This window comes from Alexandromys fortis, unplaced genomic scaffold, assembly GCF_014885135.2.
Source record: "Alexandromys fortis isolate MF-2015 unplaced genomic scaffold, M_Fortis_MF-2015_v1.1 scaffold_127, whole genome shotgun sequence".
NCBI classification, from domain to species: Eukaryota; Metazoa; Chordata; class Mammalia; order Rodentia; family Cricetidae; genus Alexandromys; species Alexandromys fortis.
In genome coordinates this window covers 2,760,573-2,785,055 of record NW_026068006.1, presented here as the reverse complement: position 1 = coordinate 2,785,055, position 24,483 = coordinate 2,760,573, and the positions used below count along the sequence as shown (strand labels likewise).

The 24,483-nt window shown below is 39.7% G+C and overlaps 1 protein-coding gene and 1 long non-coding RNA gene across 2 annotated transcripts in view; both read left to right on the top strand.

Annotated features, from left to right (window-relative positions):
- Smarca5 (SWI/SNF related, matrix associated, actin dependent regulator of chromatin, subfamily a, member 5) overlaps window positions 1-15,615 on the top strand; it is a 35,685-nt gene extending 20,070 nt beyond the window's left edge. The window contains 12 exon segments of the mRNA XM_050161506.1: window positions 112-264; window positions 2,521-2,653; window positions 4,062-4,210; window positions 5,158-5,277; window positions 5,991-6,101; window positions 6,349-6,462; window positions 6,784-6,906; window positions 10,199-10,331; window positions 10,464-10,582; window positions 11,129-11,341; window positions 13,342-13,449; window positions 14,436-15,615. Of these exon segments, the coding sequence (XP_050017463.1) occupies window positions 112-264; window positions 2,521-2,653; window positions 4,062-4,210; window positions 5,158-5,277; window positions 5,991-6,101; window positions 6,349-6,462; window positions 6,784-6,906; window positions 10,199-10,331; window positions 10,464-10,582; window positions 11,129-11,341; window positions 13,342-13,449; window positions 14,436-14,501 (1,542 nt within the window). The 3' untranslated portion in view covers window positions 14,502-15,615.
- A 6,849-nt stretch (window positions 15,616-22,464) lies between these two features.
- LOC126513265 (uncharacterized) overlaps window positions 22,465-24,483 on the top strand; it is a 351,195-nt gene continuing 349,176 nt past the window's right edge. Inside the window, exon 1 of the long non-coding RNA XR_007595276.1 lies at window positions 22,465-22,521. This is a non-coding gene — a long non-coding RNA (uncharacterized lncRNA). The remainder of the gene's footprint in view (window positions 22,522-24,483) is intronic.

Sequence of the window (24,483 nt, the reverse complement as noted above, 5' to 3'; positions counted from 1 at the left end):
TCTACATAGTCTCAGACTAGCTGGAGCTACATAGTGAGATTACAAAAAGAACGTCCCATACCACAACAAATATAGTGAAAATTTCTAATGCTTGTTATTTTATTCCCATAGGACTCCATCAATGCATACAATGAACCAAATAGCACAAAGTTTGTTTTTATGCTAAGCACACGTGCTGGTGGTCTGGGTATCAATCTTGCAACTGCTGATGTAGTAATTTTATATGATTCGGATTGGAATCCCCAAGTAGATCTTCAGGCTATGGTAAGAAATAACAAGTAAATACTTTGTGTGCTTAGTAGATGTCTTAGGTAGTGTCTATTCATTCTATAAACATCCCTGATTTAACCTAGTAGAATTCTTTCTTGCTTTCTTTTGCTTCGAAGCAGGATTTCTCTGTGTAGTCCTGGCTTTCCTGGAACTTTCTGTATAGTCCTGGGTGTCCTGAAACACACTTTGTAGACCAGGCTGGCCTCAAACTCACTGAGATCCACCTGTCTCTGCCTCCCAAATGCTGGGATTAAAGGCGTGCATGGCCGAACTTTATTTTTGGCACATCTCTGCCTTGTGCATCTGTAGAGGTCAGAGGACCACTTGAAAGTCTGTCACATTTTCAGGGATTGAGCTCAGGTCATTAGGCTTGGGCAAAAAGTTCCTTTACCTGCTTAATAACTATCTCCTCAGACATAACTCTTTTTATAAATATATTTTTAAACTATTCTTTGATAGTATCATACATGTATATAGTTTATCCTGATCATATACATTTCCCATTGCCCTTGCTTACTCCTCTACTCTTGAACTCATGCAAGTACATCCTCCCCTTGTCAACTTCATGTTTTGTTTTATTTTGTTTTTTAATAACCCAGTGAGCCCAAGTAATGCACCTGTATATGGGGCCATCTCATGAAGCAAGGGCAACTTAACCAGTTTCTACATCCAAAGAAAAAGAAAGATCCTCAATTCCTCCAATAGCAGTTACTTAGCTCCTTGGGTAGGGATGGGGTCTCAACAGCTGGAATTTTGACAGATTGATTCTTTCTGTTCAGGTAACCACAACTGCTATAGGCTGATGCCTGAAATGGATGTGTTATATACAGGAGATAGCATTCCATAGTGTTTCCATCTGTTCTCTGGCTGTTAGATTCTTTTTCTCACCTTTCTCTCCCACCTCTTTTTGGTGTTCTTTGAGAGCCCTTAACTGGGGTGGGAGGTTGATAAAGATGTCCCATTTAGAGCTGAGTGCTTACTATCACTTAATAGAATTTTATTTCTTGTTGTAATAGGTCAGTCAAAGTATTTTAAATACTCTGGTGAATAAGAGGATCAGTAAATAAGTATAGTTGTGCTTTGGGAGAAAAGAGAAATCAGTTTGGTGAGCGGCTAGCTCATCTGCCACTTGGAATGCCTAAAAATATACGCCCATTTTTGTAGTGTCTGGCCAAATGAGGAAGTTTATTCAAAGGCTGAGAAAATTCATGGTTCACAAACTAATGTGAATATGCATTCTGACTATTGACTTGACCTAGAATGTTGGTGTTGGTGAGCACAACTTTGAGATAGCTGCTTTGGTCACGTCACTTTGTCTTGTACTCTCTGTAAGGGTGCTTAAGGGATACTGGTAAATTATTAGAAATAAGGTGTTTGTTGGAGGTATGTGCTTTGTGAACTTAGCAGAAGTTAAACAGATTAACATACAAATTAATTTAATTGAATGTGTTTAGGTAACTGTAATATTTAAATATTTATATATCATTTGTGAAGATCATTTTTATTTTCCTAATAAGTGACAATTAAGATTCATTAATTTTGCCAGGTGGTGGCACACATCTTTACTCCCAACACACTGAAGGCAGAGACAGGTGGATCTCTGAGCTCAAGGACAGCCTGGTCTATAGAGTGAGTTCCAGGACAGCCAGGGTTACACAGTGAAATCCTGTTTCAAAACACAAAAACAAACCAAAACAGAATTCATTAACTTCATGAAGGAAAAAATTTTGAGATTAAATTCAAGGAAAAATCATCATCAAACTGAAATATTAATTACAATTTTGCCTATTAGCTAGTTATCATTGTATTTGTGTTATTCATGTGGTTAGCCTTGTCTTTTTTTTTTTTTAAATGTTTATTTATTTATTACGTATACAATAGTCTGTCTGTTTATATGTCTGCAGGCCAGAAGAGGGCACCAGACCTCATTACAGATGGTTGTGAGCCACCATGTGGTTGCCGGGAATTGAACTCAGGACCTTTGGAAGAGCAGGCAATGCTCTTAACCACTGAGCCATCTCTCCAGCCCCCTAGCCTTGTCTCTTTAAATAGCTATAATTTCCTTTAGTCTTAGGAAGCTTTCCTGTCTTTGCTGGGATTAAAGATATGCCACCACTGCCTGGCGAATCCATATTATTTTATAAATGTTATAATTTTATACATCATAAATAATTTTGCTTTTCATACATTTCTATATTATTTCACTTTTTAACTAAATTCAAAATGACAATAATAATTCAATTTTCCTAGGACCGAGCACATAGAATTGGACAAACGAAGACGGTCCGAGTGTTTCGCTTTATAACTGATAACACTGTAGAAGAAAGAATAGTAGAACGTGCCGAGATGAAACTCAGACTGGATTCGATAGTCATTCAACAAGGTGAGGCCTAAAACTTTCCCTACGTTGCATCGACAGTAACATGTTTCTGTCTGATGGTTTCTTAGAGATTTTAAACACCTGGAGTCCAGCTAGCAGCCAAGATGGCTTATATTCCAGATATTTTAAACTTTAATTTTGTTATTAAGTAGATTTTAAACTTGGGTAAGTTGATTTTAGTATTTACTAGCTAACAGTTTCTTTCTGCCTGAGCCTCAGATTTCACTTAAGTGGAAATAAAAGTAATGTTTAGAATTTTTTAAGCATTAAATAGGGTAATATATAAAGTGTATGACATTTAGCAGATTGATAAGCACCGGGGGATACTGAAAAAATGAAAGGCACAAAGTGTTTTACTTTTTTTCTTATCTGGAACTATGCCAGGCATTGTCCTTACTGCTAAGACCAAAGCAACAAGTGGACCAGGCATGCTTATTTTCAAGGAACTTTAAAATTTAGTAGGAGAGACACTTTTGACTAGACACAGGACTAGAGGGAGTTGGCTCGATTGAGGGGAACTTCAAGTTTTGGTATCGGATCAGCCTTTTGGATTACACACTTTGCGTGTATTTGTGAAAACACAAATTAAGGTTGACTAAATTCCTACCCCTTGAAGATCTTTATTTAATTTATTAATGTTGTATTCTTTTCTGTGATCAAACAAAATTTTCAAAAGCTTTGGGTTCATCATATCTAGATATTTTTTTGGAAGTGGGGGTGGAGTAGGGAGACAGAGCTTTCCCTAAAGCCTTGACTAGTCTAGACTTTGCTAAATAGACTAGACTGGCCTTGAACTCACAGTTTTCCTACCTCTGCTTTCCCAGTATTGGGATTAAAGGCACCTGTTCTTATATAAAATCAAAACACAGTGAAGATATGTATTTCTGTTTTTAAGAAAAAACTGACTTGGAAAGATGAGCAATACCATCTTCATGATATGATATTTCTTGTTTAGAAATTTTACAAATATTAAAATTTGTAAGACTTCCTCTTTGATTTTCTGTTTGTTTGTTTGTCCTGGAACTCACTAGTAAACCAGGCTGGCCTTGAACTCACAGCCACGCCTGCCTCTGCCTCCCAAGTGCTGGGATTAAATGCCTGCTCCACTTTGCTCAGCAACTTGATTTTCAAATATCTCAAATACTATCAAAAAAACATTTTATTGAGCCAATATATAGTAGATAACGTTATATAATATGTAACTTAACCAGCTGAAAAATGTGGCATTAAGTTTAATGTACCAGTGAATTTGATCACTTGTAAATTACTAGTAAACAGAAATGGGATAAAACTGTAAGAGTGGTATTGCCTCTAACATTTAAAAATTTAACTTTATAGTAAAAAATTATCACACAACACAATTTTTAATTAAAACTTAAAATTAATATAATACAACACAATTTCTCCCCAGGGAGGCTTGTAGATCAGAACCTGAACAAAATTGGGAAAGATGAAATGCTTCAAATGATTCGACATGGGGCCACACATGTGTTTGCATCAAAAGAAAGTGAAATCACTGATGAAGATATTGATGGTATTTTGGAAAGGGGTGCAAAGAAGGTAAGAATATAAATGGTAAATGTTAATGGCTTGTAACAGAAAGAGTTTACAAATAAACTGACAGCCTGCCTGCCCATTTAACTCATTTAAGGGGAAGTTTTTTGGTTGTAGATAAAGGAGGAGAACAGCCAGAGGCATCTGGAGGAGTCCAGAGCAGAGAAAGTAGACTGAACATGGCCAGGGCTGGAGAAGTAGCAGAGTAGAGAACGCGTAGTGAAAAATAGCAGGAACTGAAGAGGAGAGTGGTGAAAATAGCTAGGCTGTAAGAAGGGTGAGTAACTGGTAGGAAGGAAGCTGAGAAACTGGAGTTAACATAGGGGAGGAAGTGAGAAAGGCTAGGATGCTAGCCAGGTAGCATGGACTTTGAAATGTTTAATAGGTGCTTGTGATGCTGAGGGAACCTGGAGGCCAGCATGTACTTTGATAGGCTGAAAGGTGCCACAGGTAGGGGACTGCCAGAGGTAAGGGAAATCTCCCTTTGGTAGCTGGAACTGGCTTGACAAGTTCCTGAGGAATGCTGGCTTTTATCTACCTGTCTGTAGTTCAGATTGGTCTCATTTCTAGATATTTGGATGTCTTTTGAAGTTTGGAAAAGTCAAGCTTTCTTTGGACCGGAAGAGTTTAGATTAAAACTACTTGAGAAAATACTTCCTCAGTTATGATCTTTTGTTAAAAAAATATATCATGTGCATGGGTGTGTGTGCATCACAGTGTACTTGTTACCCAAGGAGGCAAGAAGAAGCCATTGGATCCCCTGGAACTGGAGTTAAATATAGTTGTGGGCTTTCTTGTGAATTGAACCAGGTTATCTGGAAGAGCAACAAGCGCTCTTAACTGCTTAGCCATCTCCAGCCCCCTAATCTGTTTTGATTAAAGGTCTTGAGATTATTTTCCTTTCAATATAATGAGTTTTTTGTTTTTATTTTTTTTTTTGTATGTGTGTGTAGACTGCAGAGATGAATGAAAAGCTATCCAAGATGGGTGAGAGCTCGCTTAGAAATTTTACAATGGATACGGAGTCTAGTGTTTATAACTTTGAAGGAGAAGACTACAGAGAAAAACAGAAGGTATTTATTTCAGAATGGAGTTTTACTGAAACCTTGGAGGCTTGTGTTAGTTGTGAAACTTTGTGAGTATTGTTTACTCACAGTGTAGGTGTTTCACTGTGTAAGTGGTGTTTAGCATGTAAACTCTGGTGTGTTTGATTGCTTGCTTACTTATTTGGGGTCTTACTAGTACCCTGAGTGCCCATCCGTGCTTTATACTTGAAGGTAGCCTTAAATTCTCCTAATGCTGGCTTTACACATGTGTGCCACTATACCAGTTCGGAGTGTTTTTAATGTATCTGATAAGTTCGTTACATGCTGTTACTGAAAGTGTTATTGTGTGGGGTTAGTATAATTGGGGATATTTGAAAGTTAACTAAATGCCAATAAAAAGGCCACAGCCTATTTTTCATGGAATTTGAATTGATTGGTAATTAAAATGATTTAATTTTATTAGTAATATTTGCTACTATAGGGAAAAATTGAAAATTCGATATAGAAGAAATATTTTACTTTGTTAGCATAATCTCAAGTTTTCTAAGAAAATTATGTTTATTTTTTTCTACTTATTTGTGCTGTAGCATATTCTATAGTATTACAGATTTTATTTTGTGTTTTAATTATATAGTATAAGAAATACTGTAGCCCTCACCTCTATAGAATTTATAGTCTGGCATATAAATCACTGCTGTGTATAATGAAATGAGTGACTTGAATTATTTCCCACTTCCTAGATCGCATTCACAGAGTGGATTGAACCACCTAAACGAGAAAGGAAAGCCAATTATGCTGTTGATGCGTATTTCAGGGAGGCTCTTCGTGTTAGTGAACCTAAAGCACCCAAGGTAGAGTGACAACTTGGAAATATTGAAATATCTTATAAATTTAGTTGTTTTCTCAAATTCTTACAACAAAATGAGAATTATGTTTTGTATGATTTTTGAATTTGTTTAAATTTTGATTAATTTTTATTAAAAGGTGAATTCTGTTCCTTGGAGAATTAGTTGTCATGGTTTAGGAAATGACTTAATATGAATGCGTGTGAGTTTGCATTTATTTTTTAATGGACAATACTGTTTTTATGTTTTTTAGGCACCCCGTCCTCCAAAACAACCAAATGTTCAGGATTTCCAGTTCTTTCCTCCACGTTTATTTGAATTACTAGAAAAAGAAATTCTGTATTACAGGAAAACCATCGGGTACAAGGTGATTGAAATTCTTCTCTACATATTTTCTACTCAGAAACTCTTAAGAGCACATTACTTACTGACATTTGCTTAACTAAGTGAGCCTAGTAGGAAATATTGATATTTGCTGTGCTCCAGTTTTATGTGTTTAGTATTGCACTTCTGAGTTTTCATTGAAAAAAAATTTCATGTGTAATAATTTTTAAATAGAATATTGGAAATCAGTATATGTTTAGTTTCATGGCTATGCTGAAAGTGTGAAGTGTTAATTTGTCAAGAATTTAGTCTGTTAAGCCCTTAAAATATGCACTAATTGATGACATTGGAAAACATCTGTTAGGTGCCTCGGAGTCCTGACCTACCTAACGCAGCACAGGCACAGAAAGAAGAACAACTTAAAATTGATGAAGCGGAGCCCCTTAATGATGAGGAGCTAGAGGAAAAAGAGAAGCTTCTGACACAGGTATGATCTTGGATGAACACAAAGTTATGTTGTAAAGTACTGTTTTAGGTATGTTGAGACATGCATAGTGCAAGTTTCTGCTTTCAAGACAATAATTAGTGGGGGGCTAACAGCACTGGACTGCTTCCCTAGCACAGGTGGTGTTCTGGGTCTAGTCCCAGCACTATGAAGTCAGAGGAGGGCAATTAAACACGGGGAGACTTGAACACGTGCTGCATTTTGATTTTCATTACTAGTTGAGGTTAAAACTGTACAGTAGAGTTGGTATTCTTTAGAACTTATTTTTAGTATTGCTAGCTTTCTGTGAGTTCTAAATTTTCCCAGTTACAAATTTCTATTTAGTACTTGATTTAAAAACACTTCTAAATGTTAATATTCAGTGTACCTAGTACTGTGCTACATAAGGATACTTTTATACCAACTATACGTCATACGTTGAACACGTTCTTCCCCTCTTCTGCATTTGTGTCAATATACATGAATAATTTTAAGTGTCTATAAAATCTAGATGCAACAAATGAGAATACACACACACACACACATTGTTTGGTGTTGGCTTCATTCACTTAGAAGATTATCTCCAGCTGCATCCATGTTTTTGTAAACAGTGTAACTTCTTTATGGCTGAAAAAATTTACACACACTGCTTGTTCCACATTGTCATTATTTCTGTAGTTGGATAGCTATGTTGGTCCTATAACTTAGCTCTTGAGAATGATTGCTGAATAAAATAAACATTGATTTACAAGTATCTCAGACATAATGACTTGGAGTCTTGGGTAAAAGAACTGCCATATAGAAGGTTGGAGAGATGACTCAGGTTACATTTGTTCTTGCAGAGGACCAGGGTTTGATTCATAGCCCCCACATTGCAATTCACATGTCCACAGGCATACATTTGTGCGAAAACTTAGACATACAAAATTAAGTTTTAAAAACCTGCTGTATTGGCTTCTATAGTAGCAGAACTAGTTTAAAGTCCTACCAGCAGCATATGATGGTTTCTTTTTGTTCACATCCTTGGCAGTACTTGATATTTTCTTTGATTGCCATTCTGATGTGAGACAAAATTACAATGGCATTTTAATTTTTATTTCTCTGATGACTAGCAAAGTTGGATAGTTTATATATGTTCATAATATATTTGTATTGATATATATGTTCATTAATCATTTATATTTCACTTTCTTAATGCAGTTTATTTCCTTAGCCTTTTACTTAATAGGGTTCTTTAGGTTTTGGGGTTTAAGTATTTTAAGTTCTTTGTATATTCTAGATATTAATCCTCTGTCAGATGTATGCTACTTAACATTATTAAAGCATTCTTTGGGGTTCAAACCTTTGAAAATTCAGTCTTATAATTTTTGTTGTGAACCTAGCTTTAATGGTTGAACCATCTCTCCAGCCTGAGAATCTTGACTTTAACCTACCCATTTTTAAAATTTAAATTTATTGTTTGGCAATCATACACACACAATGCATTCCGACAACTCTTGCCTCCAACATTTCTCTCTAATCCTTTTCCTCCACTGTCAAACCCCACCCAGTCCCATAGTTATCACCCACTGATCTGTTTGTATGAGTATGGGTGGGGAACTATCCATTGGAACATGGTGGCTTTACTAACTAGTGGCTGTACAATTGAACACTTCCCCTCTGCCTGTCTTAGCATCCACAGATAGCCAGTACCCCAATGATGATAGAGCCCTGTGGTCTCCTCCATTACTGAATACCCACAGGGCCAGTCTTGTGCAGGTTTAGTGCAAACAGCTGCAACTGCCGTTAGTTCATGATTATAATGGCCATTTTATGCACAGAAGGTAACATTTCACAACTCTCCTCCTTGTCACCCGACTTTTACATCCTTTTTGTCCCCTTTTCTGTGATATTCCCTATAGTATGATAGTACTTCTGGCACTGTATAGGCCAGCCATCAGGAAGGAAGCTTCCAGTTGAGTTCCAACTTGAGTTCTCTACCTTGTAACCAAATGGTGAGCTGTTTTCAGTAATCAGTTCTCATATTCTAGTTGTGGTGGGCAACCAGAACAGTGGCAGTAGCCTATGTTGTTCGGGATTTCTCAGCCTTCTTGACCAATAATTTATAAGGAGGTAATAGGAGTTTTGTTTGATCTCCATGACTTCTGGGATCAGCCACCCATGTAGAATACCTTTGTATAAATATTATATATATATATACACACACACACACACACACATGCATATATATGTGTGTACTTATGTTCATGTATGTGGACAATTTGAGGGAGTCAATTCTTTTTATCATGTAGATTCTGGGGATTGAAGATTGAATTCAAGTCATCAGCTTGGCTGCAGGGACCTTTGCATGCTATATGACCTCATTGGCTCTTTATTAAATAGTTTCATAGGGTATAGCATGTAGAGTAGTAGGTTCCATTTGACTTTTTTTTAAAAAAGATTTATTTATTTATTATGTATACAGTGTTCTCTCTGCATGTATGCCTGCAGACCTGAAGGGGGCGCCAGATCTCATTACAAGTGATTGTGAGCCGCCATGTGGTTGCTGGGAATTGAACTCAGAATCTCGGAAGAGCAGTCAGTGCTCTTCACCTCTGAGCCATCTCTCCAGCCCCTCCATTTGACTTCTTATATCTTAGTTTTGGTTGACCCTTTCCCTCCTGTTTCTACTTTCTCCTGACCCTCTTTTCCCATTTAATCCTTGCCCCAATGTCTCCTCTCCACTTTCACTTCATGTGCTCACCTATCTTTTTTTTTTTTTTTAAATATTTATTTATTTATTATGTATACAATATTCTGTCTGTATGCCTGAAGGCCAGAAGAGGGCGCCAGATCTCTTTACAGATGGTTGTGAGCCACCATGTGGTTGCTAGGAATTGAACTCAGGACCTTTGGAAGAGCAGGCAATGCTCTTAACCACTGAGCCATCTCTCCAGCCCCCGCTCACCTATCTTTTAAGCTTTATTTTTCTTGCATTTTTCTGCTTATTCATTTTTACTATCTGTTACTTACTTTTCCTCCCAAACTCCTAATAGTATTTCAAAGCTAAAAAAAAGTGTCATTGGACCTTTCCATGCAGCATTCCTTACAGTTTCCATTAGGGTTAGTGACTCAGGCTTCCGAATAATCCATACTGTACTGGTAAAAGAACATACATGAAAAGTAATGACTCCAAAACTCTTTGTCAAGATAAAATGAGTTGTTTTCTATAATACCAAATGCATTTGTAACTGTAGTAGCATTATTTTCTAAATTTAATGTGCCGTGATTAAATATTTTGCTTATTGCTTTTTAGGGGTTTACTAATTGGAATAAGAGAGATTTTAACCAGTTTATCAAAGCTAATGAGAAGTGGGGTCGTGATGATATTGAAAATATAGCCAGAGAAGTAGAAGGAAAAACTCCAGAAGAAGTCATTGAATACTCAGGTAATACTTTCCTATTTTAATATAGGAATGTTACCGCTTTTTGAGAGTTGAATAGAGGTTTTTTTGGAAACTTCCTGTTGTCTTTTTTATATTTTCCCCTTTCCTCCATTTATTCTGTTTATCTGCTTACAGCTGTGTTCTGGGAAAGATGTAATGAACTTCAGGACATAGAGAAGATTATGGCTCAGATTGAAAGGGGAGAGGCAAGAATTCAAAGAAGAATAAGTATCAAGAAAGCACTAGATACAAAGGTACTTTGTATATTCAAGTATAGGAGCTAGTATAACTATTCTGAATATGACGAGGTAACCATGTTAAAGAAAAAATTACTGTAAATTTCTTTAAAAAAAACAACAAAAACTTAACTTTTGTTAAAACATAGTTTACCCGAATATTATATTGATAACCTAGTTTAAAAGTGCTGGACTCAGCTTGTGCCTAAGTGGTGTCAGAAAGCTTAGGCCTACCTACATCATGTCTGTAAAGTACCATAGGACAAGGGGCAGAAGAGGCTTGTTACCCAGACGGAAAAACATTTATGGATAATAATAGTACGGCTAGCTGGGTGGTGATGGCGGTGCCTTTAATCCCAGCACTTGGGAGGCTGAGGCAGTTGGGTCTCTGAATTTGAGGTCAGCCTGGTCTACAAAGTGAGTTCCAGGATAGCCAGGGCTACACAGAGAAACCCTGTTTGGCAAAATCAAAACAAAAATTTTAGTAAGGATGAAGTAAGTTTGCAGAATGGGTTGCATAGGACTTGTGTTTTATATAATAACTATAAAATATAACTTTCATAGATTGGACGGTACAAAGCACCCTTTCATCAGCTAAGAATATCATATGGTACTAACAAAGGAAAAAACTATACTGAAGAAGAGGATCGTTTCCTTATTTGTATGCTGCACAAGCTTGGATTTGACAAGGAAAATGTTTATGATGAGTTACGCCAATGTATTCGAAACTCCCCTCAGTTCAGATTTGATTGGTTTCTCAAGTCCAGAACTGCAATGGTAAGTGTCCAAGGCTTTTTTTTTTAAAAAACACAGCAGAGTTCAGAATAAGTATATTCAGTGTTTTGACTTTTTAAAAATATCCTTGAAGTAGATTTTTACTTAGTTTCAGAAATTAAATAATTTCCTCTATTTTTCTCTGTCACAGTTTGAACATTTAGAGGTAATTTGAAAACATTGTTGTCTCCTCCTTTAATGTTGCCTCATACAATAATAGGACTAGTTTCTGGTACTAGTTTTTGTGAGGTTCTAAGTGAGGAGAAATGCTGCCATCAAATTCACCTGAACATGACGACTTTTGGGTTTGCAAGTGGACAGTCAGTCCTGTAGAGAAGAGTGTTCTTGAGGCATCCGTCTGTCCCTCAGGATGCTGACTTTGGGCTCTTAAAACAGCGGATTGGCACAGAACAATACTCCTTATACTGATTTAAGACAGGGTTTAGTTTGTTCTGTCTGTGTACTTCCAACATCTATCTTCAAATTAGATTTCAAAAAAGTTTAGTTTTGGATTGCTTTTCTATATTTCATCTTTGATTTGTGTTAGAGTAATGAACGTACAAAGATTGAGTATTCTTAAGTTTAGAACATACAGGAATAGGCAAAGTATGTGTACTTGAAATAGCCATGGATAGTTTGTGGTATTTTCACAATTGACTACTGAAAATAATTTTTTCCAGTAGATATAAAGACCTGCAGTTTATATAGATATATTATTTAAATATATAATTGGTTGAAAGATTCTGCTGATAATAAAGTCTCCTATGTTTTTTATGTAAGGTACTGCTTTTACATATATAGTTATAAGGAATAATTTTATTATTTAATAACAGTAATGAGGTAGTGCCACATAACACATTAACCAGTTCTGAAACTGCCTTCCTAATACGCTGTTAAGGCACACAGCATAATCAAATATATATAGACTTTTGTGATAAAGGTTGAGGCATAATTCTTGTCCAGGAGTTCACAGGATTCAGTGTGAAGCAGTATGTGTGCTGTGTGCACCTGTTGAAGGCATGGTGCAGCACATCAGTGGTCTGTGTGTTGCACTATGCTTTTTAAAGGGAACACATCTTTGTTTATTATTTTTTACCTCTGTTATTGAAAATATTACTAAGTCATGCATGGAGTTTCTACTAAGTAGTTCAAAATTATTGTTTTGTTTTTTGAGATAAGGTTTCTTTGTGTAGCCTTGGCTATCCTGGTTGACTGGACTGCCCTCAAACTCACAGGGATCCACCTGCCTCTGCCTCCAGAATGCTGGGATTAATGTGTGCCATACTACCTGGCATTCAGACTTATTTTTACTGTAGTTGTCTGTGTGGAAGTCTTACTTTTAATATAAGAGATTAAATAAAACACTTTTGGTCTGTAAGGAAATGTACTGCTAGCAATTAGTGATGCAGATGGATTTTGCCTCACAAAGTAGAGAAATTGGTAGAGAAATGAGGTAGACAAAACTCATGGACTTTGTAGCTCTGTATATTACTGCCATAAAATACTATGATAATGCTTTTAAAGAAAAGATTATTTTCATATCTTAAGTTCTAGGTGATTTTGTTTTTGAATTCTGTATTTTAACCTTTAAATATAAGTAGTTCAGTGTTCCTAGGCAGTTTATTGCATATGTTAGATGTTCATTTTCACTGCATTAGTACCTAAATGATCAATGGAGAAATGTTATAAAGAATATACACTAGTATGGAGCTTTACTGTTTATCAGCATTTATCTGTCTATTGGCACATTACTACTGAGCTATCTTCCCCCAGCTATGTTTGTGCAGCTTTAAAGAATGAAGTAAAAACCTTTGCTTTGCTTTTTATATCCTCATAGTATGGTCTGTAAGTAAAAATTAACTTCTTTTTGTTTGTTTTTATTAATCTTTTGGGAATATATGGGTGATTTTTCTGTTTGTTAAAACATACCTTTATTTAGATATTGAAGTTCTGACAATATGTAGTTAGAAATAACAAGTTTCCCATGTATATTTACAATGCAGGAGCTCCAGAGGAGATGTAATACTTTAATTACTTTGATTGAAAGAGAAAATATGGAACTAGAAGAAAAGGAGAAGGCAGAGAAAAAGAAAAGAGGACCAAAGCCTTCGGTGAGTATTTACAAATATATAAAATATATAAATGTATGTGGGTGATGCAGTTTTGGGTGTGTGTGTGTGTGTGTCTGTGTGTATTATGCATATATATGTGTGTGGAAGTACTTTGTGAGGTAGAAGTTGACAATCAGTTAAGCCACCTTAATTTTTGAGAAAAAAAAGTCTCAACTGAATTTGTAGTTTGCCATTCTGTCTAGGCTGGTTGTCCTACGCACCTCTTCTCCCCCTAGCCCCCATACCCTAATTCTTGGGGTTGTCTGGGTTTTAATGAGTTTTGTGGCTCCGAGCTCAGATCCACGTGCTTTCATGAGAAGCAGTTTACCCACTAGCCACCTCCAGAAAACCCACCACTACTACTTACCCTTCAGAGTATGTGAACACTGTTCCATTATGTTTGGTTTTGTCTTTTTTCTTTGTGAATAATACATTTCAGTTACCTGAAAATACTTGATGCACTCCATATGGAAAAGCATGTCTTCTGATTACCAAGAGTGCACACTTGTTATTTTTGATTATTTACTTTGTTTTGAAACAGAGTTTCTCTGGTAGGTCTGCCTATCCTAGAACTTGCTCAGTTGACCGTGCTAGCCTCTAATTTACGGAGACCCACCTGTCTCTGCCTCCCAAGTACTGGGATTAAAGGCATGCACCATCAACTGCCAGGCTTTACTTGTTCTTATTTTTGAAATTTTAGGAGACTTCAAGGAATGTTAGGAAAACAATAGCTTTACCACCTGTCTTAGAAATGTGTTAGCAATTTGAATTGAATGTATTTCAGGAGGAAGCTGACATCTTGTTATTAGTAATGGTAAATTATTTGGAGATTTGATAGTGGTTTTGAAAGATTTGTTGTGTAGCCCTGGAGAAAAGTACCCTGTCATGTTAGTTAACTACTAATGTGGTACAGCATTGTGAGAATATATTAATGTTTATATTAGTTTAGTCTTGTCATGAGAACTAATTGTTGTGTTTGTTTTTAGACACAGAAGCGTAAAATGGATGGCGCCCCTGATGGTCGAGGAAGAAAAAAGAAGCTGAAACTATGAACGCTTATTTGTCTTCTATCACTAAACTAGTAGTTCTTTAATTTACGGGTCTTCATAAGATGTGCTGTACAGTGCTCAACTGTTATGTCATTCAAAGACATCAGCTCCATCTGCTTACTGAGCTAGAAACATAGGATGTAGTCTCACTTTTTTAAATGCAACAGCTGTGCTAAAAATTTTTTTATCATTAACATTTGAAGTAATAAAACAGGCTTCATTTATTAATAAATGTTTCATTTGGTTTATTTTTCTATTTTCATTTGTAAGGATTGTGGCTTTTTATTGGCTACAACTCTAACACTTGTATGGCTTAAAACACGCAAACAAGTAAAAAATATGACAAAGAACATTTGTCCCTTCAAGACTCCACTTAGTGTGTAATTATTTTACTTTACATTCTTTGCCTTTGACGTTTTTTGTAGTACTATTGAGTCTCATCTGGAAAGATTGTGTAAATTGCATTCTTGCTTACTATAGAATGGGGGAAGGCAAGACAAGTTATAATTTCTATGTGTATTTCTGTTACACTTTCTGATTCTGTGGTTCTGAGATGAGTGTGCCCTGTTCCATTGGATGAATGCCTTTTTAGTTGTATAGCCAAAGACATTTAGTATTTCCTGGTTCTTGAAGGTGGTGTATAATTTTGTAGCAAATTTTTTTTTTTTAAGTATTTGGTAAATATTTTGACAAATGGGCTGCAACAGCCACAACGTAGATAATGTCATAAGTAAGGTGATTTTTTTTTAATTTGAATGACACAGCCAAAATGTGGTGTGAATCTGTCTTATTGTTATAATACTAATAGAATATACCCTCCCAGTTTATAGTATTTTTGAGTTTTTAGAGTAAATGAAAATTTTATTTTATTATATTTTAAAATAACTTCTAAAGTCTTAGTAGCAAGATGGAGTGTAATTCCAATTTTTATTTTGTATGGAATAGACTTGCTAACTGGAGACCCTGAAGCAGGAATACCCAGAGGCCTTTATGTGCTACACATCATTTGTATAAAGTTTTATATGTGCAAATTGGGTACATAAGCAGTTCTCCATTTTTCTAAGGGAATGCAATAAATGTAGCATCGTGAATAAATATAACTTTTATAATCCTTAAAGTGGTCTTTTCTTTCCAACTCTTTGAAATTTTTCCTTATTATTTAACTTCAACCGTTTCCCCTTAAGAGATAGTCTGTTTTTCTGAGAGCTCTTCCTCTGAAATTTAGTTTTCCTCTGCACTCGAGTCCCTGAAAAGTCTGCTGTCCATGCTGCGATCACCTGGTTTTCTAAATGTAAGATTGCTGATGTGAATGTCATGCATTGGTCTGTGAGATATTGTAGAGTAATTTGAATTCTTTTCATGCTTCCCCTAAGTTGGGTAATAACATTAGATATAGCCTCATTTTGGAAGAAATCATTGAAAAAAAATTAAGATTGAAGAAAACTATAAAGGTCACAAAGTGAAGTTTGAAAACGAAGAGAAATTGGGAAATGTTCTGCAGTGGAAGGAGCTGAATCGAGCGTGATGTGCTTGTTGACCTGGATATTTAAATATAAAAGAACAACAAAGGGAAATCTTAAGTTAAAAAAAATTGTGGAGCTGGGCTGTGGTGGCGCACGCCTTTAATCCCAGCACTCGGGAGGCAGAGGCAGGCGGATCTCTGTGAGTTCGAGGCCAGCCTGGTCTACAAGAGCTAGTTCCAGGACAGGCTCCAAAACCACAGAGAAACCCTGTCTCAAAAAAACCAAAAAAAAAAAAAAATGTGGAAGATACTAGCTAAGTTTAGCATTGTGATTTGCTTTAGGGCCCATTTGGATATTGTCCTCTGGAAGGAAGAGAGTTCTCTGATCCTGAACTTATCTCTGTCTTAAAAGTAGAACTGATGAAGACAGAACCGCAAGCCACACTGCAAATTGTTACAGTGGTGGTGGTGTGATGTGGGAGTGTCATATATCAATCTGTTGATTTCATTGGCTGAGCAATAAAGAAACTGCTTGGCTTAGCTTAGAGCATAGATGGGAGGAGGAAACAGAATAGAATTCTGGGTGGAAGAGGAAGTGAGGTCAGACTCTGCTCTGCTCCCGGAGAGACCCGACAGCTCTGCTGGAGCAGAGACGCCATGCTCAGCTCTCCCGGGCAGATGCACGCAATGAAGCTCATCCAATCCCGGATGGACTTAGGCTAGACTCTTCCCCGTAAGCGCACCTTGGGGTGCTTACACACATCATTAGAAATGGGCTAGACCAGGTGCGAGAATTAGCCTGTAAGGGCTAGAGTTCATGGGCCAAGCAGTTCTTTAAATGAATACAGTTTGTGTGTTGTTATTTCGGGCATGAGCTAGCTAAGCGGCCGGGGTGTTGGGGAGGCAACCCCGCCGCCGCTCTTATTTCAACAGTGGTGACTAAAGCAAAACCAGAGCCCCAGCGGTCTGTTCCCCACAGTGTAAAGAGCATATATGTCGTTGGGAAGACAACTGTGCTAACAAGATGCAATCAATATAAATGTTAATTTCAAAATGATAGTGTAAAAATTATCACTGTCTTTACTCGAGAGTACTTCGTAATAGATTTTAACTTTGGTTAATTTATGGTTGTCACAGTGCATACTTTTGATGTCAGCACTCAGGAATCTGGTGGATTTGAGGCCATCATGGGCTACAAAGACCATGCTCCAAAAACAACAAAGTGTTTATGCAAAATCGGTTATTAATTTGTTAGCATATTTTAAATAACTGTTCTTTCAAATAGAACCCGATGCAGTTTCAGATTCCGCGTTGGCAGTATTTTAAAGTTAGTTGTATGCCAACTACTTTTCCTTTAGAGATCTGCTTATCAGCAATAAAGAGGTTTAGATACAGTAACAGTTGGGGAAACATTTGTAATTCCCTTTCTGAGAAGGCTCTAACCCTTAACAGTTTGGTGCTCAACTTTTCTCTACAACAGTAAGTTCTGTAAGTAGAACAAGGTTTAGAAAACTGAAAAAGCATGGTGTTCACAAGTAAAATAATGTACTTTCTTCAGGAATACAGTTTTCTCTGACTTGAAGGAAAGAACTTGCAGCGTGAATGCTGCTGTGTGTGTGGACCTACAGTAGTGGTGCTGGGCAGCCGGGTTCAGTAGTATGGAAGAATGGTAGGCAGTCACTGAGACTTGACAGCTAAAGCAGTTGAGCCCTGCTCTCTTCATGCTTGCTTGTCTTTTCTGAAGCCACCTTTCTGGTATGGAGCCAGGCATCACTCGGCACTACAAGTTGAGTCAATGGAAGTGTCACCCCAAGTCTGATATTTTGACAAGTCCCTTCTGGACCTAGACTGACACACTCCGAGACCTTCATCTGGGTGCTGGTAAGAAAGGCAGACTAGGAACTTGTGCTCAACAGGATCAATATTGCACCAAGACCTTCAGAGGGTTTTGTATAGGAAATTGAAAAAGCAATGCTTCAAAATATCTTGCAAAAGGAAAATGAAACTTTAGTGGCTATGTAACAGTAACTTATCAATAGCAGGCATTATCAATAAGGCTTTGTTTTTTCTTCCCCTATACTGAACCACTGAGCTGTAATATTTTTTTAGGAGGCCTACCAGTATTTCCAGACTGGTCTTAAACCTTCTGCTTTAGCCTCTAGCTGTGATCCCAGGTGCAAACCAGTGTATGAACACCTAGACATAAGTAAATGCTTCGAGGAGCAGAATGTTTATATTGTCTCAGGGCATCTCTCCAGAAAATAACTGATAATCACAAAGAAAATAAGCTAACTTTGTAGTGGAGGAACCATAGCAGACACCCGTGGAGCAGGTGACGAGAGAGTCCCAGAATCAGACAGAATGCCCTGAGAACAGCACCGTCCCTGTGATACTCCTGCTGAAGTCTAACCATGAGGAAACCAGGTAAATCCAAGTTGAGACATTCATCACCTTCCAAAACACCAAGTTAACAAGGGTTAGAAAGGAGAAAGGTGTGGGGGTGAGGTGGAGATGCTAGGCAGCTGGCTCAGTGAGCCTTGTGCTTGTCCCAGGCAGCCAGGGAGCTGAGTAGGAAGTGGGTGAGAGAGACTTTCACACCCTTCTCCAGCTGTGGCGCCACACCAAATGCCTTAAGCCAGAAAGGTTTGCTTTTAGCTCCCAGTTCTGCTCCCAAGCCCTCCTCCCAGAGAGGTCAAGGAACCTAAAGTTAGACAGCCACAGGCAAGGGCGGAAAGGGAAGCCGGTGGTGTGTTGGTTTCCCCTGTTTTTACACAACCCAAGACCCAGTCTAGGGAAAGGTGCTGCCCACTTTTAGGCTGTGTGTCCCGTCAGTGAATGATAAATGAAGACAATGCCTCCCGGAAACCCTTCCCAGGTGCTCCCACAGTCTGTAAGTTGATAACAGAAACTAAGTATTGCATAGCAACACCTAATAACCAGCCTCTGGGCTTGGAGAGAAGAGGGGTGTGGGATAAAGAAGGAACTGTTTCACGTTGTTAGAATTAAGGAAGGGCTAGGCAGCTACAGCACATGCCTTTAATCCCAGCGTGTAGGCAGAGGTAGGTGGATTTCTGTGAGTTCAAGGTAGCCTGGTCCACGAGTGAGTTTCAGGACAGTCCTAGAGAGGCCCTATCTCAAAAACAAACAAACAAAAAACCAAACAGGGCTGGAGAGATGGCTCAGAGGTTAGGAGCACTGACTGCTCTACCGGAAGTCCTGAGTTCAATTCCCAGCAACCACGTGGTGGCTCACAACCATCTGTAATGAGATCTGGTGCCCTCTTCTGGCCTGCAGGCATGGAGGCTGAACACTGTGTACATAATAAATAAATCTTAAAAAAAAAAAAAAGACAAAAACCAACCAAACAAATAAACAAATTGAGGGGTTGGAGAACTGATGGCTCAGCAGCTGAGAACACAGCAGCTGAGAACACCGACTGCTCTCCCAGGAGCCCTGTGTTCCATTCCTAGCACCCACGTGCCTGCTCACACTCATCTTCATCTCCAGTCCCCGGGATCTGATGCCCTTTCCTGGCACCAAGCCTGCACATGGTCACATGCAATCAGAACACCTATACGTAAACCAATAAGGAAATTAAAGCAGGTCTGACGGATAAATACAGGTGAGATTTGGCTTAGTTGGGGGTGGAGGAGCCCGGGTGAAGCTCAGCCTGAGGATGAGGTTAGAGAAATATGTAATGTGTACCTTTGTTTCCTGGTTTGATATCTGTGTTGTAGTTATGTGAGGGGATGCATCTGGAGGAATTCCATTTGGAGTGTTTAGAGTGGCGGTTCCAAATGTACCCGTGTCAGGAGCCATTTCCTCCTAAAAATCATTACAGGAACCATTGCCTTGGGGAGTCTGTAGAGAACCCCACACCTATAATTGTGTTGAGAGCCGTTCTATGGACAGAACCTTCCCCACACCCAATTAGCTGTTATCTGTTAGCGGAACCCGCCTCACATTCCAGCTATCCAGGGAACTAGGTGTGTCAACTCCTGACTTCTACGTGACCTGACTGAACGTAACCTCCTGGCCTACATCACCTGGACCACGTGACAAGAGTCCAGGCCCCTGTGCCCCCCCATTCCTTACCCTAGATAAACTGTAACCCGTCCCTAATAAACGGAGGCTGTGACAAACTTAGCATGGCCTCCTTCTTCTTTCCTAGCCCATTCTCTTACAGATAGCACCCCTCCGTGACCCTGGAGTAACTGATTGCAGGGTGGGTTACGACCCCTAGACTGAGTAACCCACCCAACGCAATCGACATACCGGCAACTTCCTCTCAGTGCTTGAGGAAAAAGTCTCGTGGCATCTGAAACTCTACTGCAAGCTGGAGATGGTCTCAAAGGTGTTTGAGAGGCATCGAATCAACGATGGCATTGATAGAAAATATACAACTGCTGTGAGAACCACCGAGGCAGGGGAGGAAGAGAAAGAGGGGCTTTGTGTCCCACACACGTGGGTCACATCTGCAGTCATTGCTTCATAGCATACATTGTCCAAACTCCTGGGGGCTCAGTGTCTTCAGCTGCAAATACAGATGTTTACAGCTGCCTGCAGGGCATTGTGAGGACTGGAAAGAATATACCAACCACGCAGCGCAACTACTGGCAAACACTGGGCACGGAGTGAGCGTAGAGAGACAATTACCATCATGCGTCTTTTTCTTTATTCTTCTCCCATATGTTACATTCTAGCTGCAGTTTCCCTCCTCCCAGTCCCCCCTCCATTCCCCCCCCCCCCCCCCCCCCCCCCACCAAACCTCCCTTTTCCTGTGGATTCATTTCTCCTTTCCCTTCAGAAGAGGGTGGGCCTCCCAGAGATGTCAAGCGAACATGGCATATCAAATTGTAATAAGATTAAACGCCTCCCCTTATATTAAGGGCAGTCCAGCAGGAGGAAAACATATCCAAAAGCAGGCAAAAGAGAAGAGACATCCGCACTCACGCCGTTAGGAGTCCCACAAGAACACTAAGCTATACAACCATAACACATATCCAGAGGACCTGACTCAGACCCATACAGGGCCCATGATTGTGGATTCAGTCTCTATAAGCCTCAATAGGCCTGCTTAGTTGATTCTGTGGGCTGTTTTCTTGTGGTATCCTTGATACCCTTGGGCTCCTACAATCCTTCCTTGCCTTCTTCCTCTCCTCTGGAATTCCCAAGCTCCGCCTAATGTTTGGCTGTAGGTCTCTGCATCTGCTCCCACCAGCTGCTGGATGAACCTCTCTGATGACGACAATCATGCATTTTAAATGGATATGAAAAATGAATATTACCTCCGGAGTAGACACCCATATTTGCTGGGTCTGTAGCGTACTTGATCTGAGTCATTCTCTGTGTTTCTCTCGTTTAGGCGCATGAATCACTACCCCAAGAACCATCAGTTCTAGTCTGCCCCAACCCCAAAGTGGTAGGACCTTTGTTGCAGAAGGAATTTAAATATCTCCTACAAATTAGAAGTCAAAGAGCCCAGTGAACCAAACTTGGATTCAGTTCTTCATTTCACTGACATATTTAGAACAAGAAATGAACTGATAAGTTTTGAATCCCTGGTTTATGGAAATCCGTCACTGCCAATGCAATAAGCCAGTCAAACCGAATTATTAAATCCGGGTTTAATAAAGAGAGCAAAGTAACTCCTGGGTGGCCCTCAGGAGAGCTGGAAAGGAATCATGTGACAAAGATGGCTACCAGGTCTTAAGTAGCCTATAGGCATGGACTTGAGCAGCCCCAAGGAGGGGCTGACTCTTGGCAGGCTTTCTCAGGGGTGGATTTTGAAGAGGGCAGCTCCAGGGGAGAGGCTGCTGCTTAGTGCACTGAGGGTGGGGTTTGGAATGGGAGAAGTGAGACCTGAGCATGGGATGGGCCCCAAGCTGGAGATCCCAAACATTCCAACCTTTTGGGGTATATATGGATGCCAATAGGGCTTCCACCTAAACATGAACCTCTCTGAAATTAAAGAAAGAAAGGTAGATGGGTGAGTTGGTTCAATGGATAAAAATGCTTGATGTGCAAGCCTGGTGCCTGAATTTGATCCCCGAATTTCACACAGAAGTGGAGGGATAGAACTGACTCCAAAACGTCATCCTCTGACTTTCACATGCGTGGAGACTCCTGTGCCTTGACACACAGATCTTGCATGTGCACACACATACAAAACACTACTTGATTTTGTTTTTTGTGTATTTGGTATTGATATTATCATAGTTATTCTTGGTTGTCAGTTTGACTACATCTGGAATGAACGGAAGCAAGACCCTGGGCAGCCTGTGAGGAATTTTCCTGATCGGATTATCAGAACCCGGAAGACGGCAGCAGCCCAGACAAAAGGACATGGAAGAAATTTTGCTTTTGCCTGCTTACCCTGGTACTTACAGCCAAGTTCATCATGTTGCTGCTGCATTACTTAGCTGGCATCAGAACCAGCTACAGTGTAGATGCTGGGTGTTTGAGTATCTAATTTGATGGTGTTTTGCTTTAGTCTGTTGATGGAGGTGGGTCTTGTAATAATAAAGAAACTGCCTCGGCCCTCATAGGACAGAAAATTAGGTGGGCGGAGTAGACAGAAGAGAATGCTGGGAAAAAGAAGCTTAGTGAAGGAGTCGCCATGATTCTCCCGCTCCAGACAGACGCAGGTTAAGATCCTCTCTGGTAAGGCAGCTCATGGGCTACACAGAATATTAGAAATGGGTTAGAACAATATGTAAGAGCTAGCCAATAAGAAGCTGGACCTAGCCGGGCCAGGCAGTGTTTGAAAGAATACAGTTTCCGTGTAATTATTTCTGGGCATAAGCTAGCCATGCGGGCGGCCGGGTGCCGGGGATGCAGCCCCGCCGCTCCTATTTCAACAAGTCTGTCTGTCTATCTATCTTCTATTCCTTTGGCTTGTGGTATACTTAATAACTCCATTCATACATGAATGGAAAAATGGCCACCATAGAGCATCCTCTGGACTGTACAAAACATACCCTTCCTTCCCCAGCCCTAACTCATAGAAGGGAGGACAAACAGAATGTAGGAGGACCTGGAGAAATGGCTTAGACATCAGGCACAGGCTGCTTTTCCTGAGGATATGGGTTCAATTCCCAGCAATCACTCTGTTGGTGCCTCAGAGCTGTCTGTAACTCCAGTTCCAGGGGCTCTGGTGCCCTCTGCTGGCCTCTAAATATGCCAGACATTCATGCTCTGCTCAGTGCCAACATGCAGCCAAGATGCGCATATACATAAAAAAGACCGTGGAGCTGGAGGGTGGGGAGGAGTGATGTGAAGTGTGGTCTTCTGAACTTGACCTGACCATTGCATTCATGAGCTTATGACATCTGTGCTTACTGCTATTCCTACATCACAGAGACCCTCCAAAACCACCACAGAGACTGAATCCCGTATGTAAAAGCAAAGAGCCTTTATTCAAGTTCAAACTCGGACTCTCTATGTGTTCAATGCATTGGTGCGATCAGAGAGCCTTGAGCTCAGTTGAGGTGGGTTTTCATCATAGCAGAGGTTGGGGCGAGGGATTTCTAAGGTTCAGGACCCCTGATTGACATTTGTCTAGGGGTGTCCTGGTGAAAGGGGATGGGCGTGTGCTGTACTAAGGAGCCTCAGGTGATCCTGTCTACAATGGTTCTATAATGGTTGAAATGTTAGGAATTTCCTTTGGACCGTTAGGTACTTTTCCCTTGGATGGTCCGTTCCTGGGTGGTCTCAGTTTGTGGTCTTTCCTGGAACCTTACAGTAAACTGAGACTCAGGCCTGTACTGAGTTTGTCATGGCGGGACCCTACCTGCACATGAAAAAGCCAGTGATCGTATGGATGGTGGAGGGGCACATGAGGTACCACACCTAGCTGAGCAGCTACTGGCAGTTGGTAGTCATTTTTCTTCAGGAATGTAGCCACTTAATAGTTCCCCTCAATCCAATAAATAACCCCACACTCATGCACGCTCAAGCAAGCCCTGAACTCAGTTGAAGTAGGAGAGTTATGGAGGGCGATGGAGGGGATAAGAGAGGGCAGCAGGAGGTGAAAAGGGACAAAATACCTCACACATGCATGGAATTGTTAGTGCAAACCTAAAAAATTAAAAAGAATAAAACAAAAATGTTGAAATAGAGAGCAGCGGGGCTGCGTCCCCAACACCCCGGCCGCTTGGCTAGCTTATGCCCGAAATAACAACACACAAACTGTATTCATTTAAGAACTGCTTGGCCCATGAACTCTAGCCCTTACAGGCTAATTCTCGCACCTGGACTAGCCCATTTCTAATCATCTGTGTAAGCACCCTAAGGTGCGCTTACCGGGAAGAGTCTAGCCTCCATCCATCCTGGAGTCTGCTCCAGAGAGCAGAGCTGTTGGGTCTCTCCGGGAGCAGAGCAGAGTCTGACCTCACTTCCGCTTCCGCCCAGAATTCTATTCTGTTTACTCCTCCCACCAATGCTTTAACCTATGAGGCCAAGCAGTGTCTTTATTACTTAACCAATGAAATCAACAGATTGATATATGACACTCCCACATCA